Genomic DNA, 19,387 nt, shown 5'->3' on the forward strand with positions numbered 1-19,387 from the left:
TAAAATCTACAAATTTGACATTAATATTTGTGCATAGATTGTCCTCACCAGGGGCCAGATGCATAAAACTCAGTGTGGATTCATGCTGTGCATGCATGGGTCTGTTATGTAAATCTCTGTCATTGTGGAACCAGGCGCACATGTGTGAGCTTTGTTTCCACTCCCACAGTCAGCCATAAATCATCTGTTTATATATCAATATGCTGCCCGCTCCACTCTCTTTAGACCTGTCAGTTAAACAAACAGGAAAGAAGTGCAATAGCTCTGATTGTGCTGCATTGTGTTGCGGTTACATACATGTAACCATCATCGGCATCATCATTACTGAACATCAGACATGTAATCAATGATTAGTTTATAGCACTCATATCAAAACAAAAGCTAAATGAAATGATGTATCCTATGTGGATTGAAATAATGATACAATTGATCACACAAAAGTACTGTGATCAGGCAATATTACCTTTATAAATGTGCCTTTCATTGGCATTTTATTGAAGTGTAAAAATCACATCAGTGCAGACAACAACAATGTTATTATTTCTGTCATATTACGTATTCTGTCTCTCACCTTGTGTCTCCATCTCCACCTGATCCTGTCTCCTGCAGCTGGCTCTAGAAAAACATGTGTACGTCTGGTCTGAAGTATGTATGAGGTGCAGAAATGCTGTCTTTATAAATAGCAGTTTATGTGTGGGGAATGATGTATGCATATTTTTTGTGCATACACATTGTTTATACATCTGGAGGAGAACAAATTGATCATATTGGTTCAAATACCTAAAACGACCTATGTTGACATTTACCTGACGAGAACATCTATTGTCTGTGTGAATTATGTAGGTGGCAATGATGTAATAATTGCTGCGGGAAACCTTAGTGTACTTTACTTTGTATCTGTATTTCTTGAATAGTGTATATTATCAGAAAGAAAACCTTAGCAGTCCTTGACTCGCTTCACAGACTTCGAAGGAAAAGTAACATAAACAAACAAGAAAAACTTAAATCGCTAAAAGTGAATTTCAGGCTTCATAGAAGCAAGCTGTTTTGGCAAGAATAGACCCAGCATGTAAAGATAGCAGAGCCAGAATAGAGCTGCAATTGAACTACAAGTGAGGTACTCCACTCATGCGTCAAGGGGATGCATTTGCACACCAGCTGGCAGTGGATCTTGTCCAGCAGCAGTGCGGGAATGTGACACAGGCCGGGTGGGTAAAGTTTGTGACTTTGACACAATGTACCTTCGTTTATTTCCTGTTTCCTACAGTACAAACAATCAAAGTCGGTTTCTTATGGATGTGATGACAATCTTTCACTTACTTTTACCAAGTGGATTTTGTGTCTAAAGCCAAAGCTTAACCACAGCTGTGACAGAACAGAAATGTGAATATTGGTCATTTTTAATTTGATATTAAATTAATAAGCTTTGCAGATATCTCTTCTACCTCGTCCTAACCGGACATGATGCAAACGAGCAAATGTCAGATTGTTCCATTGCTCCATGTGTCAATGAACAGGCTAAGCAATGTGTCGCTTGTTTGAAAAAACTCTCACCCTAGCTCTATTTTCACGAAGTTGCACTTGCTCCATCTCCAACCTATTTTCATTGGTCAAAATCCTTGACGTTTCCGATTCCCCTCCAGTCAGCATGGATGAAGAGAGATAATTGTAAGCCTATATAAAATATCACAGTGTACAAATCACAAAAATGAATCATTCTAGCTAAGGAAATTATTCAAACTTAAGAAAATTACATGAGTTAGTTAGTAAATAATTTCACAAGCGATGCCAAAAAAAAAAACACCTCATTCCCTTCTCGCTCTGCAACATTGCTCGTAGTTTATCTGGACAATTTTTTGTGCTCCATCCGGTAGAGTTTGCTCGCTGTATGTGAGGAAGAGGAGTAAGCCACCTATATGTACCACCACATTTTTTTTCTCAAAATCTGTGCTGAAGCTTTCCTGTTTAACAGACGTGAGCCTGCGTACTGAGGAGGACAGTAACATTTGAGGATGTTACAATATACAGCAAAAGGGAGCTTCAACATAGAATGTGAGAGAAAATTATTTTCCTTCTTTATCGCTCAGCTTCCTTTTGTTGTTGGATTTTTGTTAACAAGGACATTTGTCCGTGAAAAAATACGCCACTGCATCCTGCCCACACATTATACAGCTTTTATTCATCCTGTTGATTGCAGTCAGGCCATTCAGGGTTTGGTACAGAGGGAAGGTATGTGAGGGAGAGGATGTTGAGGCAGAACTGGTATTCTCACAGGCTCTGTGTGAGTGTAGCTTTGTTCCAAAGTGGAGTGAAGAAGATGAGATGGATAGAGAGGAGGCGGGAGGGAGAGGAGGGGGCGGTTTCTGGTGAAGGTCAGCGGGTTAAGCCTATGGGGATCCTTGGAGACGGGACCCTGCCGAAAAGATGGTAATGCCCCGAGCAAGCCATGATTCATCGCAAAGGCATCCATCACCCTGTGTGTGTGTGTGTGTGTGTGTGTGTGTGTGTGTGTGGTGTGTGTGCGTGTTTACAATGACGTCATCCCATCAGTCCCCAGGCTGTCAGGGGCTGACAGGCAGGGGCTGTGGAGGAGCAGTGTTTTCATTTCAACAGGCAGAGTGATGGACTGCCGCGGAGGGGGCGGGGCTGCTCTTCGAATGGCGGGTGCCACGCTGTTCACTGTACTCATGGGAAGTGGATTTGAGGATGCCGCTGACTGTCTGTACTGTTTTGGCAGGACTAGATATTCCAGCTCCTGTAGAGCACTTTAACTACATTTGATATTTTTTTACTTCTTTGTCTACTTCATGCTCAGTGTCTAGAGCTCAAGTTTTATTTTAATCACAGTTTACTTTAGAAGGCTGTCCCCTGCTGCAGCCTTTCTCTCCAGCACAATCTGAAGCAGGTTAATTGAAGGGAGCTGCTGTGGGACACAGGGAGATGAGCTGTAACTCAATCAATATGGGCCAGAGCCCACTTACCGGTACTCTACTGGCTGCAAGGGCTAAACATAGTTTTATAATGCAAATTAATTTGTCTCATTCTTCCTCTTTAGGCTGTGGCTACAGTTATAGATTACAGCTGTTTTTGTCTGTTTTTGTATTTAGCTTGGTTGAAACTTCCCAAATCCATATTTCTATATTAACAGTGGATCAAATGACTAGGTGTAATGTCAAAGCGGTTGCTTGTAGTGACAAACTCACAGAAAATTATCAGCAACTCTGCTGTTCTCCTCAGATTTGTGAAATACTTTAGTGTCTGTCAATATTGTTTTAGTTTTATTTGACTGTTTAGATTCAGTCTCGGCCTGAAGAGCCAGATATTTACCACAGAAGTTGATTGAGACTAAAGAATTCAAAGAGTAGATTTGACTTCATCAGGTAGCCAGAAATATGAAAATGGATGAAAATGTCACTCCAAGTCTGCTTGAATGGCAATATTCTGCTAATACAGTGATCATATGTCAGTGTTGTGTTTACAACACTGTGGGCAAACGAATCAAGTAATGCAGGTTTAAAGACACATTATTTAATATGGTGCAGTGTGGTGCTGGGCGTGCAGAGTACAGCTAGCTTATCAGAGCTTCTTAGTTGAAAGCAGCTGCCTGCTATAACTGGAAACAACATTGATAAGAGCTCTGAGACCATACAGTTGATGTGCTGTAAAACCAAAACAATGAACTAAAACGGGCTTAAAAGCAAAACCTTTTACATTACATGCAGTTCTTCAATTCAGGCTAATATAACAAATATTATTATTACATATCATATTGATTAGTGGAGCTTTAAGTTGCATCTAAAACAATGCGAAGAGATGTGAGAGAATTATTTCCCCTGTTGCGTTTTGCACCACAAACACTTGTGGCGGTGCGATTAATCACAATCACACAGTCATGAATGTTTATGAGTATGAGCTTAGTATAAAAGCAATAAAGGAAAACCCGGGACAATGTGCAGATGTTTGACTGGCTCATTAAGCTGTGGACAGTACTGTTCAGTCTGGTGTCATTAGCAAGAATTTATGCAGGGGATAATCATCTAAAATCATGAACTCTCACTCCTGCAAGCATTGATATACTCCATGATCTGTGTAATAAGAGAGCTGGGTTTATAGACTTTAAACAGAAAGCAGCGCTCAGCAAAAATAAATAAAGAAATTAATAAATAAAAATTGTCCCCAGAAAGATTTTGGCAGTTCTCTTAAGTTCTAATTAAATGTGCTTATAATATTTTATTTCCATTTAAATTTCTAAAGAGCTATATTCTCTCCACCAAGGATCTTTAAAAAATGTGATTAACTCAAAACTATATTTTCCCAGCAGAATCCCTCTCCGAGTCTTGGGGCTATATAGTTTTTAGTCCCTTCCGCTGAGCTTTAATTAAAGCAAAATGAGGATCCAAAAAAGCACATGAGTGATTTCACCGCAGGACAAATTCACATCCTAAAAAATGAAATTGTCCAAGGCTGCATAATAGGTGTGTAAGATGAGCTGCATACTGAATCCACCTCAGTTTTTTTTTTTTTTTTTTCGCCTGGAGTTTGCTGTTTGTTTGAGTCTTCTATTTGGCTCTTGGAATGCTGACCCACTTTAGTGTTGACTCTTGGTTGGCCTCAGTTGGCGGGCTCCACTGTTGGGTCACAACTTTGTCTCACTGGCCAATTGTCCTGGGAGAGCAATACACACATAAGATGTAGATAAATATATGCATGATTCCTTCGGGAGAGGAGAGAAAGAAATAAGGACAAACAGTCAGAGAAATTGAAGCCATATAATGTCAGATTTTTTTTTGGAATAGTACATACCGAGGCAACTTTACTACTTGGGCAGTGAGATCAGAGAAGAGGAGGAGATGACGGGGGGGGATGAGTAAAATGAGGCCAATGACATGCAACAGGGGGTCCTCTGGCACCTTGCATATATACAGTTCATGCCAAAAGAGGGGCATCTCTCAGCCCTCTTAACAAGAGCCAGTGCAGCTCTGGTGGCCAAGCCTTTTGTGTATGCACATGCATTAGTGTGATTGCAGCGCAGTCGTGCAGTGCTGCTGCCTGCATCCATAATTAGGTGCAAGACACAACCATCATCAGGAATATAATTGGCCGGTAGGAGTGAAAAGGGGGGCAGTGGAGCGGAGGCAAGTGCTGCAAACTTTTTGAGAGAGAAAGATAGAGAGGGGAGAAAAGAGGAGAAGATGGAGAGAAAGCCATTTACATGCTAATGTCGTCCCCAGCCCTTCAACTGCCTTGTTGGGTACCTTGCCCGCTACCCTCGAATAAGCTCTTGGCTGGCAAGCTGGTCGCCATGTTTACACAATAAACAAACAGCAATGAGGTTAAAGTCTTTTCATGCATCTTTTTGTGCGTGCCTACAGTATTAGCAACAGTCAGCTGTTGCGTAACTGTTTTGTAGTGTCTGAATGACTCAGCTGACTGCTTTTCGGCCTCTTTGTCATCCCTGGGCTTTTTCTTGTTTTTGTCTCCTAGGCGACAGAATGGGCACCGGACGAGGAAACCAGGAGGTCCTGTCAGAGCAAAGGCAAAACAGAGGTAACCTTGACCCCCCCCCTCCCCTCCCCACAAATACAATTACAACACTTCATGTCAGTGCTGCCTGACTTACTGAGGCCATCTTGATATCTTCTGGCTGTTGGGGCTCATGGAAGGGGTTTGTACAGAACAGCTATTTCAGACTCTCAAATCAAGAGTTGTTTTTCCTGCAGCGGAGAGAGCGCAAAGGGAAGGAAAATGCATGCAAGACAGCCTCAGGCTAGATAGCGAGACACTCAAAATGACTTCCTTTCAAATAGGTCTGATAACCAATGTCTCGATCAGCTGTCTTATTTCGATTACTTTGTGAGAACTGATTGCCACATCATTTTTATCTCCGACGGGGCCTACAGAGTGCGTGGTGATACCAAATACACAAAACAGACAATCAATCCTTTTCGAAACCTGCGTCATGGCAATTACTGCAGTTCTTTGCTACAACACAAAGCAGTGCTATTTAACTAAAATTATACTTACTATACATAAAATGTTCCATTACCAATAAATCTATTTCACACCTTTGTTAAAATAGATTTGACTCTTTTCACTGAAGCACACACCTGACTTATTGGTGAGCCTCTGTCAATGTCACAAATAGGTTTCCATTCATTTGCTAACGAGTATTCGTATTTTCGAACAATGGACCCTACAAGAGCGAAAGCCGAACACACTGAATTGCAACGCTTTTGGTCACATGGCAGTCTGATACCAGAGGACTCGGCCCATTGTTCTTCTCAATAACACATCAAAGACTATTTAGCTTGCTACCTCAGCTTTTCTCTGCTCTACTGTAACTTTTTGAAAGATTTCTTTTTCACCCACTTTCCTGCAGATTGAATGTCAGAACTACATCAGAGTCCTGCTGGTTAACAAGACTGAGGTCATGACCTGTGGAACCAATGCTTTCCTGCCCTTGTGTATTACTCGAGAGGTACGGATAAGTGTGTGTGTGTGTGTGTGTGTGTGAGTGTGTGATTTTGTAGAAATTTGGTGAAAACACTTCACCTGCTACTCTCCCTTTCTCCCTGTGCGTCTCCCCTTTTCTTTCCATCTCTATCTATCCCTCTATCCATCCATCCATACCAGGTGGGCAACATGAGCAGCGTGTTGGATCGGGTAAACGGCGTGGCGCGCTGCCCGTATGACCCACGTCACAACTCTACAGCAGTGGTGACGGAGAGCGGAGAGCTGTACGCTGCCACTGTCATCGACTTCTCCGGCCGTGACCCCGTCATATACCGCAGCCTGGGTGGCATGCCGCCTCTCCGCACCGCTCAATACAACTCAAAATGGCTCAATGGTACAGTAACTACTACATATGATGTTCCTTGGCTCACACTGAATATATAAGTTAATTTGAGTTTATAAGCTAATTTGAAAACTTTATGTGTATCATATACAGTATTTCATGAATCTCACGGATTCATGTGAGTTCTGTTAAATATTTATAAATACTAATGAAATGGAGGAGTGAGCTAGTTTGAGTCACAGCTTTGTTTAGTATTTCACAGGGTTACTGGATCAAGCATGAGAAATCTAATATAATAGGATCAGGAATCTGATTTTGTCCAAACTATCGTTGACTTTTCAAATAATCCGCACAAGGTTAAGTTGTAGGGAAAAAAACTTGTGTCAAACAATCAGTGAAAATTCCTGCTTTTACTTTAAACATTTTCCTCAGCCCGTCTGGAGCGGCAAATGAGCCAAGTCTGCACTTTTGCTTCCAACACAATCGGCTCTTTTGTTACAGCCAAGATTTATCAATCCGACAGGGGTGTTTTGAAAGGATTACAAAGACTGTTTGCATTTGAAGTTGTGTGAGGAACACACAGTACAGGTTAGGCACGGGAATTGATGGGATTTATGGAATGGCCGGGAACATGAAATGCTGTCGATCCTTGTGGTGTCGGTGTCAATAATCTCCCTGCTGCTGACGCTGTGCCTATTCCTCTGAACACACCGAAGCAGAAATCCATTCACACACATCCTGACTCCAGCAGAAATGTAGATGGACCTTCCACTGGAAGAGGCTGTCATCTAACGCCTTTGATATGCAGAAACGCTTAGATAACTGGATTCATGGCAGTATAGCGAAGAGGGAGGAGTTATTTTAGGCATCCGTGTGTCTGAAAGTAAAGGTCAAATTAATTTTCTCCATCATAGACAATGTCAGGTGACAGTTATCACTACAATTATCAGTACAAAAGATGAGAAACTGTGTTAGAAGATATCTGGTTCTTTGATAAGTAAAAGTCAAAGGTGTAAGCTCGTGGACATTAAAACGTGAGTAGAGAAGTCAACTATGACTCCCAGGAAGCATTTCAGTAAGAAGCATCCAATCACAAAGCTTAAAATTTTGTTGTGTGCACTGCTAATTGTGAGCTGATCACACTCTGCAGAACCTGATAAAACATTCAGTAGTTTCAGCAGCGAGGGGCAGGTACAGGCAGGAACCTGAAGATATGTTGAGACCCTAAAGATATTCAGTTTGAAATGATAAATAATAGAAAAAAGCAGCAGATCCTCATATTTAAGCTGAAACCAGAGATGGTTTCACATTTTCTGCTTGATATAAATGAATTAAATGATGAATCCATCAAAGATGTGATTGATTAATTATCTATCAGTTGAGGAATGGATAAATCAACTATTTGTTTCAGTACTAAATCTAACAAATATTAGAATATTGATGGACACTTGTGCTATGACTAGAAGTACTGTAGGTTGTGAAATATTTGTACTTAAGAGAGTCAGGCAGAGTAGAGACAGACAGGATTGAAGGAGAAGAAACGGTGGGAGAGTGTGAAGGTGTGTGTGTGAAGGTGTGTGTGTGTGCACTGGTGAGAGAGGATGGATGAGAGAGAGAGTTGCAGGGTAGGGAAGAGGATGAGGATGAGAGAGAAGCAGAGAAGATAGACTGAGGACTCAGTGAGCGATGTAATTATTCCTCACGACAGGGAGAGGGTGAAATTACAACACACAGCATGCTTCACACCACATAGAGACTTGTGCCTGTGTGTGCATGTAAATGTGTACTTGTATATACTGTATGTATTCAGACTGTTTGCATGCTGCATGCGCTTCCATGTGTGTCCGAGGTACGTGTGTGTGAGGTGTGCGTGTTTGAGAGCGACGCACTCACACAAGAACTAAATATGTGGGAGGAAAGAAAGATGAGTAGCAGTGAAGATAGTGTCCTCATCAGCATAATCACAGCTGGCTACACACACAGTCAAACACATATGTTGCACCGCATTCTAACTACATACACACACACACACATCCATGCCATCACAGACAAAACCTGCTTTGCTTCATGGCTGACTCTGTGAGGGTTATGGAATTGTTTCCCAGTGGATTCAGGGTGTGAATGAAAATCTCATTTCCAGCTCTAAGCCTCTCGAGTTCAGGAGAACCGAAGGCAGGGAGGGGGTCCTGGATCTAATCAATCTGTTCCCTTATTGGATTGGTAGCCTGCCAGGTGCTGACCAGCTGTATCCCATCATGCATCTGAATGACAGGAAGAGCTATAGAGTCGCCTGTGAAATAATCTAAACAATTTCTGTGTGCTTCACTCAATCCCTCCCCCTAGACTATATGTGTGTGAAACATATTTATTTATATTGCTGTTATTCTCTCGGACTTTCTGCTCTCCAAAAAATGTGTTTTGGTATTTCTATAATAAAAATAAAGCTAAAGTAAGAGCTTTCCAATCCCTGTACTGTGTATAACCATGATAAGACATATAAACACACGTGACATCTGATATGCATTACTAAAATACACTACTGCTATTACTACAGTTTATATTGAACATTTCTGCAAACACTTCATACTGCATGCATCTGCAAAATGTTTCATCCGTTTGCTCTACACCTGCTCCTGGCAAGTGGAGCGCTGTGTTAGTTCACATAGAGCACTGAAGTAATGCTTACTGACTGGCATCAGCTGCTTCACTTATGCTTCACCATGACTCATCATCATCATCAGCTGCTTGGCTACCAGCTGACTGGTAACAGCCAATAATACTCGTAGATCTGTATATTATAACCTGACACTTTTCATTATTACTATGCCGGTACTGTGAACTTTACACAGATTAAATGTTCATGAATGTGTTAATTAGGTTGGCTCAGTTATTCCAGCAGAATCCTCGTTGCTGTTCAGAGTCTATGAGAGCTTCCTGAAAGAACAGAGACTTTTCTTCCAAATTTAAAGGACCAATTCCTTGGTATAAGTTTTTCTGACTAAACTTAAGCATATATTTAACATTTTTAGGCAACTCATAGCACTTGGTTAAGAATTGATAAGGTCAACTCTGACTTCAGTCACAAGATAGGGATGCGCTGACTTTACAATAATCAAAACCAAGATCTTTTCCTAATCTTAACCAACATGTGGGATGCAAGCTTTTAGTTTTGCTTTGTCCTAACCAGTCAGAAGGGAGTGAATGAATGCGTTGATCAAAGAAATGTACGGATTTGAGAGTTGTTTCTTCTGTAAGTCTGCTTACAACAACCTGTGCAGCTGCATCAATCTCATCGATTCTTACCACAGTTTGAAGTTCCCATTCTTAATCCTGCCTGCTTAACCCTGAGTGTTTCTCCAACCGTGAATGGGCAGAACATCAGACCTATTTAAATCTACGTACAGTACATCCATGACTTCTGTGCAATGTGAGTTTGCATTTTGTGGATTGGGGGAAAAAGTTGCAGATGAAAAAAATCCAGACACAGCAGAATTTTTTAATTTGTCAGAGCAGGAAAAGTACAGGTGGAACTGATAAAATGAACGATGGCTCAGTTCCATCCAAGTGAAGCCATACTAATGAACCATCACGCTTTATGCCAGGGTCATGAATTTGGAAAAACTAAATGGAATTCATATATATGTATATACAGGGACATGCAGAGGATGTTAGAGGGACAGGGGCCCGAATTCATAAGAGGTGATTTTTGCAAATAATTAATATATGCCTGGAATGATTACTTTTGCAACACTGTCAAAGGGATATTAAAATGTATGTATTTAAAACAAACCCATGACTGAGGTTGGTTCAAACACAGCTACATGACAGTTAATTAATGATACATGCAAAGAAATTAACCAGCTCAACTCTTACCTACTGTAGTCCTCTGACTGACATCCTCACTTGCAGAAACTCAGCTTAATACTGCTGACAAAGATGCATTTCCTCTGGCTGCATGGCTGCCTCTCTCACCTCCATATTCATCTCTTACCACCTCTCCATAAAAGGCATAATTGCCTCAGTAATAACAGCCAATAAGAAGATGCTGATATTGTACGGCTAAGATTCTATCACTACGTGCCAACATATTAGTTTAATATAATTTACATATCATAATACTGAGGCTTGGAGGACATCATGCATTTAAGCCACAATTCTAAAAAGCAACATGTAAGCTTTAGATAAGGTGTATTAGACACTGGTTTATAAAAAATTTAAACAGTTAACATTCCTTCTTCCCTCCAAAAATACTGAAAAAATACTGAAAAAGTGCTTAAACTTAACTATTTGCCTAAATATATAATGACATTTAGTAAACAGTTAACATTCAACATTCATGTAAATGTAGCTGCATTCACTGTCCTGATACATATATTCACCTGATGAGCAAACATAACACATAACATACAAAGAAAGGAAATATAAATGCTTACTATAGTAATTGTACATGAGGCATTACTTTCATGTCTTACATTAATAACACAAACACAATAACATCACTGCTGACTATAGTTAATGCAGATCAATTTGACACTTGAAACTCAGATTAACTTGGCCAACACTGAATGCACCTCATTGGCTGCTTGTTACAGAAGGGAGGAAAACTTATCATATCATTGTTACCTTGTAGCTTGTGGAGGATAAAGATGCAAACCTCTTTCACAACTTTATAACTAATTTAAACAACTTATGTGACAGTATCCATACGCATGCAATGACAATAATAGTACCTCATGGTAAAGTAAGTAAGTAAAATGTATCTGTATAGTACTTGTCATAGACATTAGTTACAAAGTGCTTTGCATGCAACATACAAAAAAAGAAACAAATCATAACAGATGAGGTGACCTCCCAAGTCACTTGATTTAGAAGTGCAAAACTAAAAAACACAATACACAATAGGAAAAAAAAAACTCAACCTGCAATAAAATACACAATAAAAACATAAAATGCTGATTTATTGCAACTCCTATCTAAACAGGTGTTTATTCAGCTGCTTTTTAAATGAATCCACAGAATCAGCAGACTGACGGAGCATTCCATAGCTTAGGAACAATGGCCTCAAACGCTCGATCACCACGGGTCTTAAGGCAGGTGTATGAGACAGACAGCAAGTTTAGCATATTTGACCTAAGAGAGTGAGCTGATGAGTAAGGGTGTAGTAGATCAGCCACACATGCAGGGGCCTGACCGTGCAAAGCTCTGTAAGTAAGAATGAGAATTTTAAATTGGATCCTATATGTAACAGGGAGCCAGTGAAGAGATTTGAGTATAGGAGTAATGTGAGACGGTTGATTTGACCTAGTTAGTAGTCTTGTGGCAGCATTCTAAACTATTAACACTAACATATAATAATATAAATTCTCTGTCAGCTACACTCAGAATCAAGATGAGGTACTGAGTATGTTGTTGTGTCATGCTGGATGTAGCAGGAATAACAGGAATTATTTATTTATTGTTAAAAAAAAACAGCAGAAAAAGGGCACTCTCTAGGAGGCTAAACAGGCAGGTGCAGTAGTACAATAGTACAATGGTAAGAGATTGATTGACATTTACTTTCATTTTAACTAATAGATGTCTTCACTCTGGCCAGATTACCAATTAACTCAACAGAGTACAAATAGTATAAGAAAGAACAACAAACATGGAGAGAGAAAAACATTTTTAAAGTAAATTAAAATAAAAAACTGGTTTACAGCAGGGTACTGGTTACAGACAATTCATCCTTATATCAATAACGGATCATTTTTACATTCTTACAGAATCTCTTATGCAAATATCAAATAGCCCCGCTCTATATACTGCAACTATGTTTGATCTAAAGCATCATGTGATGTTAGTGATGGCAGCTTCACTCCTCCAGCACCCAACCAGCCCGCCAGATTGAACAATCTGTTTACCACTCAGCAGGGTGCTGGAAAAAAAAAAACTCTGCTCATCACATTTACACCCACGCAGCTTCGGTAATATTATGCAGAATCTGTCAGCTCCACCTGCCCTTTGCCTGACACACATACAGTATGCATAAACACAGGTATGTAAACACACAGATACTTGCACAAATCCACATCACAGCTCAGGCAGGATGGATATACATATATTATCCCTTATACTATAGATAATATACAGTACACTCACAGACACAATTAGCTCCTTCACATGGCCTTTAGCTACAGGGAAACTAACGCTAACACATTATGATGGTTGTCTCTCCAGCCTCAGTTGCTGTAATTGTTAATGACCCAACGGGCGACAACACTCACTCGTTCATCTGAATACTTGTTAGTACCAATTAACCATCTGAATGGGGGTGTACATTACAGTGATTGGTTTGACAAGGGGTGTTTTGTCAAAGATATAAATATTAAATGATACCTGTGGGTGTCATGCATAATATTAATGATAATACTTTTCAGTTCATTTCTATTTTCTTTAATGACATTTCTGCTCATTAAGCCTTTGATCAGAAATGCACATGAAGGATGAAATGATTAAGACTTCCACTTCATTAAGCATAAACTGGAACAATTGATTAGGCCACCTGCTAAATTAGCCATCACACTTTTTTACATGCTTGTTCCACATTCATGCAGAATAACTAAGATCAGAGTTTGAGGACCTCATTGTCCCTCTGATATACAGCATCTTGATTACAAAGTTTGGGACACTCACTCTGCTAATTGTGTTTTTGTTGAAACCAGTAACCTGACACACCAGATGGTTTGTTACACGGAACCATCTGAGAAGTCGTCCTTGGAAACTGTTTGGTAAAGGGCAGGCACTTCCAAAAAATACTTAGCAGGTGATTGAGGGAACCATCTGTCAGTCACTGTCTATCACCGTCTTACCTTGCGAAGCAGCTGGATTTGCCATGTGAGAATCCTCACAGGACGCTGATTGGTCCAGACCACTGGTGTTTCTGACACAAGAGCATAACTTGAAGCCTGACAAGATGGATTCTCACATGATCTTGTGATGTCGTGATCTCGCGAATCCAGCTGCCTGGAAAGGTAATGAAACCAGTGTTTTCATCTGCGGTTGGTCCAACCACAGGTTGTTTTTATCACAGATGTGAAATGGAATTAGAGGGCTGCTATAGCTGTGTGGACAGCGGTTTTGTTTCTTCTTGCACTGTTTCAAAATCTTATTCTTTTATGAAAGGACCAGCTAGTCCCTGAGGCACATTCCATCATGGTCATCTCTGCAGTGTGTGTGTGTGTGTGTTTGTGCGTGTGACATCAGCATCTCCATTGTTTTTTGTTTGTGGGTGTGAATACATCTGTGCAAATTAAGGTTTATTCCTCCATTCGTGTTTATGCTTGTGTGAGTGTGCAAGCATGTATCTGAGTGTGTGATATCACTTAAAATAAATGGGTCCCAGTGGAAAACTCAAGTGACAGCAGCAGAGGAGTATTTTCTTTGTTTCATCATTTTTTCACACTGGTAGTACTCGAAGAAGTAGAAAACACACCAGTAGAAAAACAAAACTTTTGGCTGATGAAGCCATGGCTAAGCTTAGTGTCAGAACAGCAACATGGATGCTTATTTTATTAGATTGTTTTAAACTGCAACTTAAAAACCAGAAATGTCAGAAGGTTGTTATTGTATTATGAAGAATCTATGATTGTTTCATTGTTAGACAAATAATTCTGGTGTCAACTTTGGTAACAGATACCGGCTTGAGATACACAAAATCTTTCTCAACGACTCTTTGACAGACAACATGGTGACCAACAGTCTAACAACTGGATCACCCTTTTTCTGCACTTTCCTGTGAAAACAACAGATCTCCAAGATTATTATGGATTATTTAAAACCATAGAGCTGGTAATTTTTTCTATTTTTGTCATAGAAAGGCTTTAGGGAAATGACTGTGTGCTGCTCTTTGTCTGACATGGGGAAGTTAATCAGATGTGCATACATTAGCTAAACCAACCAGTTAGTAATCATCCATGAAGTCTTGACCCTGTAAAACAAACTGTTTGAAAACACTTCCGATGAAGCATAAATTTTAACTCTGTGCAGTTTGTTCAAGTAAGTTTTTGAGTTTTCCTCATTCTGGTGCAGATAGCAGTAATGGGCTCATTACTGCCCCCTAAGGCTGGGGAGCAAAAGTGTTTTCAAACAGTATGTTTTGGTTTTAGAAGAGAGAAGAATTCAGGCATGAGGACTAACTGGTTAGTTTGTCAAATGCATGTCTGGTTAACTTCTCCACCACAGATAAAGAGCAGCACACAGCTGCTTCCCCGAGCTTTTCTATTTTCTAAGCATCAAATGGGGCTAGTTAATTTTATACTTATCTGAAAATGTTAAAACAATTACATTTAGATATGTATGTGTCTTTTTTATGGACAACGATGCTATACAATCATATTTTTTTAGGCATCAAAGGTTTTGTTTACCCAAATTACCCAAATTACCCAAACCCAGGTTTGGCCAGGTTAGGTTCTCACCTATTACACTGGGTTTTACTTGGGAACTATTTCTTTGATAGAAGGAGGTTTCACTGAAAACTATTTAGATAGGTCTGTTGATTGTGCTGAGTAACAAGGACATTGTTTCTAGAAGGACACACTACCTTTGAGTTTTTTAAATGTAATTTTCAATGCTGTGAGCGGTGCAAACAAAATTCCATTCACCTTGATTGTATTGAGGTGTCTGCAGAGATGCCAGATACAAACGTCTGAGAACGTCTGCACATAAGAGATCCACGTGTAGAATGTTAAATCAACCTCGATGTGTTGGATGCATGGACGCCGACGGACATGTTTAAGCTCTATTTCCCAACATGGCCACAGTGATGAATTAGTATTCTGTGATGACTCATGTGTTTACAATGGAAGACACTAACGTCCCATTCAAACTGTTATTCAGTCTGCTTTACCTGATAACCCACCCAGCAGGGAGGGCCATTAATCATTTGCTGTGTCACCCAGGGCAATAAAAGCTGCACGGGCATCCAGTTAAACAGACATAGCTCCATGGATTTACCATCAAAACATCAGATGGATTTATTAGCAACTATTTTTTATCCTCTCCTCCTCCCTCTGCACCGTCTCTTCTCATTTACACATTTGACATTGAGGATCCTTTCTAGACCATCTTAAAAAGGAATGCAACAGTGGAATTTTGAAGTTTTTATTGCAATCAATATTAGGGAGTACAGGGGTCAAGGCAACAAAATCTTAAAGATAAATGTTGCAAATATTTCTTTTTCCCTGGAGTTATAGTGTAATGATCCTCTCCCTCCCTCCCTCCCCCCTTCTTACCTCCGGCAGAGCCCCACTTCATCTCAGCCTACGACATCGGCCTCTTCACCTTCTTCTTCCTGAGGGAGAACGCAGTGGAGCACGACTGCGGCAAGACAGTCTACTCCCGTGTGGCAAGGGTCTGCAAGAACGATATCGGCGGGCGATTTCTCCTGGAGGACACCTGGACCACGTTCATGAAGGCGAGGCTTAACTGTTCCCGCTCTGGAGAGATCCCCTTCTACTACAACGAGCTGCAGAGCACCTTCTACCTGCCCGAGCAAGACCTCATCTACGGCATCTTCACGACCAATGTGTGAGTGGAGATCATATGTACTGTATGCACACCTGTTCACACATGCATGGGAAGCATTTAATCCACGAGGGTTCCTAATGTTGGAAATATCTGGTATCTAACATGATGAGATGTCATAATATGAAACTGAAATCTTTATATGAGCAGTGATTTTAGATTTGAACTCATGTCACAGCACAAACTTCACCCATGTAGATAGATACCATACAAAGTAGGATTTAATGTTTTCTTGTGATTATTGATTTCAAACACAGAACTGCAAATAACCATATCATATCATATCATATCATATCATAATCATTAGATCATGTGGTAGTATTTTTTAGAAAAACAACAATTCCTCTCAAAAGTACACAATGCCAGCCATACAGAACTCAGTTTTTCATAACATCCTCTCATCAGTTTTAATATAACGGTTAAATGAAAGCATGTCTGGCCATATTCATAATGCTGACTTGAGCTTATTACTGCTGGGAGAGGCAGCGAAGGAAAATGCGTCATGTACCCATTAGCATGTTCTTTCTATGTTTTGAGACAGGGGAGCATTGATGTTGATGTTGGTGAAGGAGGCCCATGTGTATGATTAAGCCACTTGTTGGACCTACTGCGTGTTTGTTAATAGATTTTTCACTCCTCTTGGTTCACATTTATTCTAAAAAATATTGTATTTTTTCCACACAGTTGGACTGTAGCTAAAGTTTCCATTTTAGCATGAAAATGAAACAGATTGAACTGCTGCAGCTGAAAAGTTGATCCAATTTGTCATAATAACAGCATTTCAAGGTTGGATTAAGGATTTAGCCATGACAATTGGATGATAGTGTTAATTAGTGTCTTTGTTTTAGTACATTGTACATCGTATATAAAATGGTTTTGCACACACCTGCTACAAGTCCTGCTTTCCGGTAAGAATTTTTCCAGGGAAAAGACTTGATTTTGATAAGAATTCCTGGTAATACAGGTAATTCAGTTCCCAGGATTAAACCCTAGTGCAGATCCCCCCACAGCTTATTATTACATTTCTGAAGGTTCATATAGACACACAAATGAGCAGATAACACATTGTTCATTACTCAGAAGTGATATACTGAATCTTTCATGACTTATCACTCATTTCAAAAGTTCTGCTGTTAACCTTGATAATTATTCCTTTGAGAGCGGTAATTCATTATCCACTTAAAATTACTTTTTCTTTTTCAAGGACAAAATTTGCAATTGCATTCTTTCCTAATGGGCAAAATTTAGACAATTCATCTCAATAAACCTGAATGACAGTGGAAGCCTGATGCAGTGTGATCCACTATTCTTGCCATAATGCTGCTTGATAAAAATAAAGTAGAGGGAAATACTTGCAGCTAGAAAAAAGAAACTTTTCTGACATCTATCATCTAAATTAGCTCAGTGTGTGCGTGATGAAAACACACTGGGGGATGAGGGTGGGTGTACTTTCAGAGCAATCATCTTCAGTCAGTTTAGACTCTGTTATGTATTTAGAGTGAGAGAGAAAATAACTCTACAGAAATCATATTACAAGATTTCAGTCATACACTTTCAGCCACACAGGACAGTGAACAAGACAGTGCTTGAGTATCTGTACAGACATTATAAAAAGTATAGTGACTCTAAAGTATCCATGCATTACTCAACATTGCCCTCAGTGCTGAATAGAAAGGATGAACAACCCCACAAAAACAAGCTGCAGCTGTGCTGAAGAGCCCTTTCAACACCGACACCGAATATTAATGGGGGAACAGTGACACACACCGTAACACTTCACCTCCAAATTCTTTTCATTAGCCCTCAGATTTCATCATTTCATAAGGTTTGCTACTCCGACATTTTCCCACCTATTAAGAGAGGGAGAGACTTTTCCAGAGTATAGAGCCTCCTTGCTGTTGCTAATGATCAGTGTGGATGCATGCAGCTCTCAGCCGGGCTGGATATACAGACTGACTCATACTCCCGCTGGTGTTTGATTGCTCCAGTGCGGGGTGGGGTGGGGTGGGGAGTCAGAGGAGTGTCACACATTTCATTACAGGGAGGAAACACAGGGAGCCAAAGTGCGTAGACTGCAGATCTTGTTATGTTTTTTTTTATGTTTAGAGAAGTGTAATTGCATCAGGTTTGCTTGGTTACGGGCAGGCTTAGGATGGTGACATTAGTCAGACAGTCTGTCCAACACTTTAGTCCAGCGCAAAATATCAACAAAGATATTGCTATTAATAACTACTGGGCATAACATGAACATCTGTAAGAATATTCATGTTGCCTGGAGGATGATTCCTTTTGCTTGAGACAAACTATCTTAAAGGACGGCTTCACTGATTTTCAAGTTGATTCCTATAGTTCTAATGTGGGTAGTACATACATATGAATGACATTAAACTTTCTTAAACTCTGAAATAAAATATCCCTCTTCGTCCAGCTGCAAAAGTCCGCCAGATGCGTCACCTGGTGGACTTTGTAGATCTGCCTTAGACTACAAAGTACATTTCCTCATTTTCTGTAGTGGTGCCTTCAAGGACGGTCAAAGGTGGGTCTCCCAAAACACTCCGTCTGCAATAGGGAGTATTAGCAATAGGTAAAAACAGTCACTACAATGTCATACTACCAAAAACTATAAAATATCAGTATATTTGGAAGAGAGCTAGTTTCATGTTAAGAAGCTGAATATGGTGCTGTGGAATCAGACACAACATAATGTGGAGGAGGAAGCGACCATCGGAGCTATACACTACAGCTGCAGCCTGACTCGCAAACTTCAGCTGCTGAGTTTCTCTGTGATTCTGCCAACAATGAACTAGAGAATTTTGAGCCTCTGGTGGACATTTACAGTATGCTGTATGCTCCCCTGAGTTGTTTTGGACACTTTATGAGCCTTTCATTCCACCTTCAAGACAAATATCAACTTTGTACAGAAAATACATATATGCCATGAAATTTGCTGAGCACATTAATGCTACCGAGAGGAGAAACCCTTTACACATTTGACATTGACATTATTTTTAATGACTTTACGGTATGATA

The 19,387-nt window shown here is 40.1% G+C and overlaps 1 protein-coding gene across 3 annotated transcripts in view; it reads left to right on the forward strand.

The window, feature by feature from the left end:
• sema5ba (sema domain, seven thrombospondin repeats (type 1 and type 1-like), transmembrane domain (TM) and short cytoplasmic domain, (semaphorin) 5Ba) overlaps positions 1 to 19,387 on the forward strand; it is a 170,279-nt gene that overhangs the window by 104,263 nt on the left and 46,629 nt on the right. For all 3 annotated transcript variants that reach the window (XM_042427063.1, XM_042427061.1, XM_042427064.1), the window contains 4 exons: positions 5,485 to 5,547; positions 6,380 to 6,478; positions 6,634 to 6,847; positions 16,075 to 16,360. In XM_042427063.1, the coding sequence (XP_042282997.1) occupies positions 5,485 to 5,547; positions 6,380 to 6,478; positions 6,634 to 6,847; positions 16,075 to 16,360 (662 nt within the window). The remainder of the gene's footprint in view (positions 1 to 5,484; positions 5,548 to 6,379; positions 6,479 to 6,633; positions 6,848 to 16,074; positions 16,361 to 19,387) is intronic.

Source organism: Thunnus maccoyii, chromosome 11 (assembly GCF_910596095.1).
Source record: "Thunnus maccoyii chromosome 11, fThuMac1.1, whole genome shotgun sequence".
NCBI classification, from domain to species: Eukaryota; Metazoa; Chordata; class Actinopteri; order Scombriformes; family Scombridae; genus Thunnus; species Thunnus maccoyii.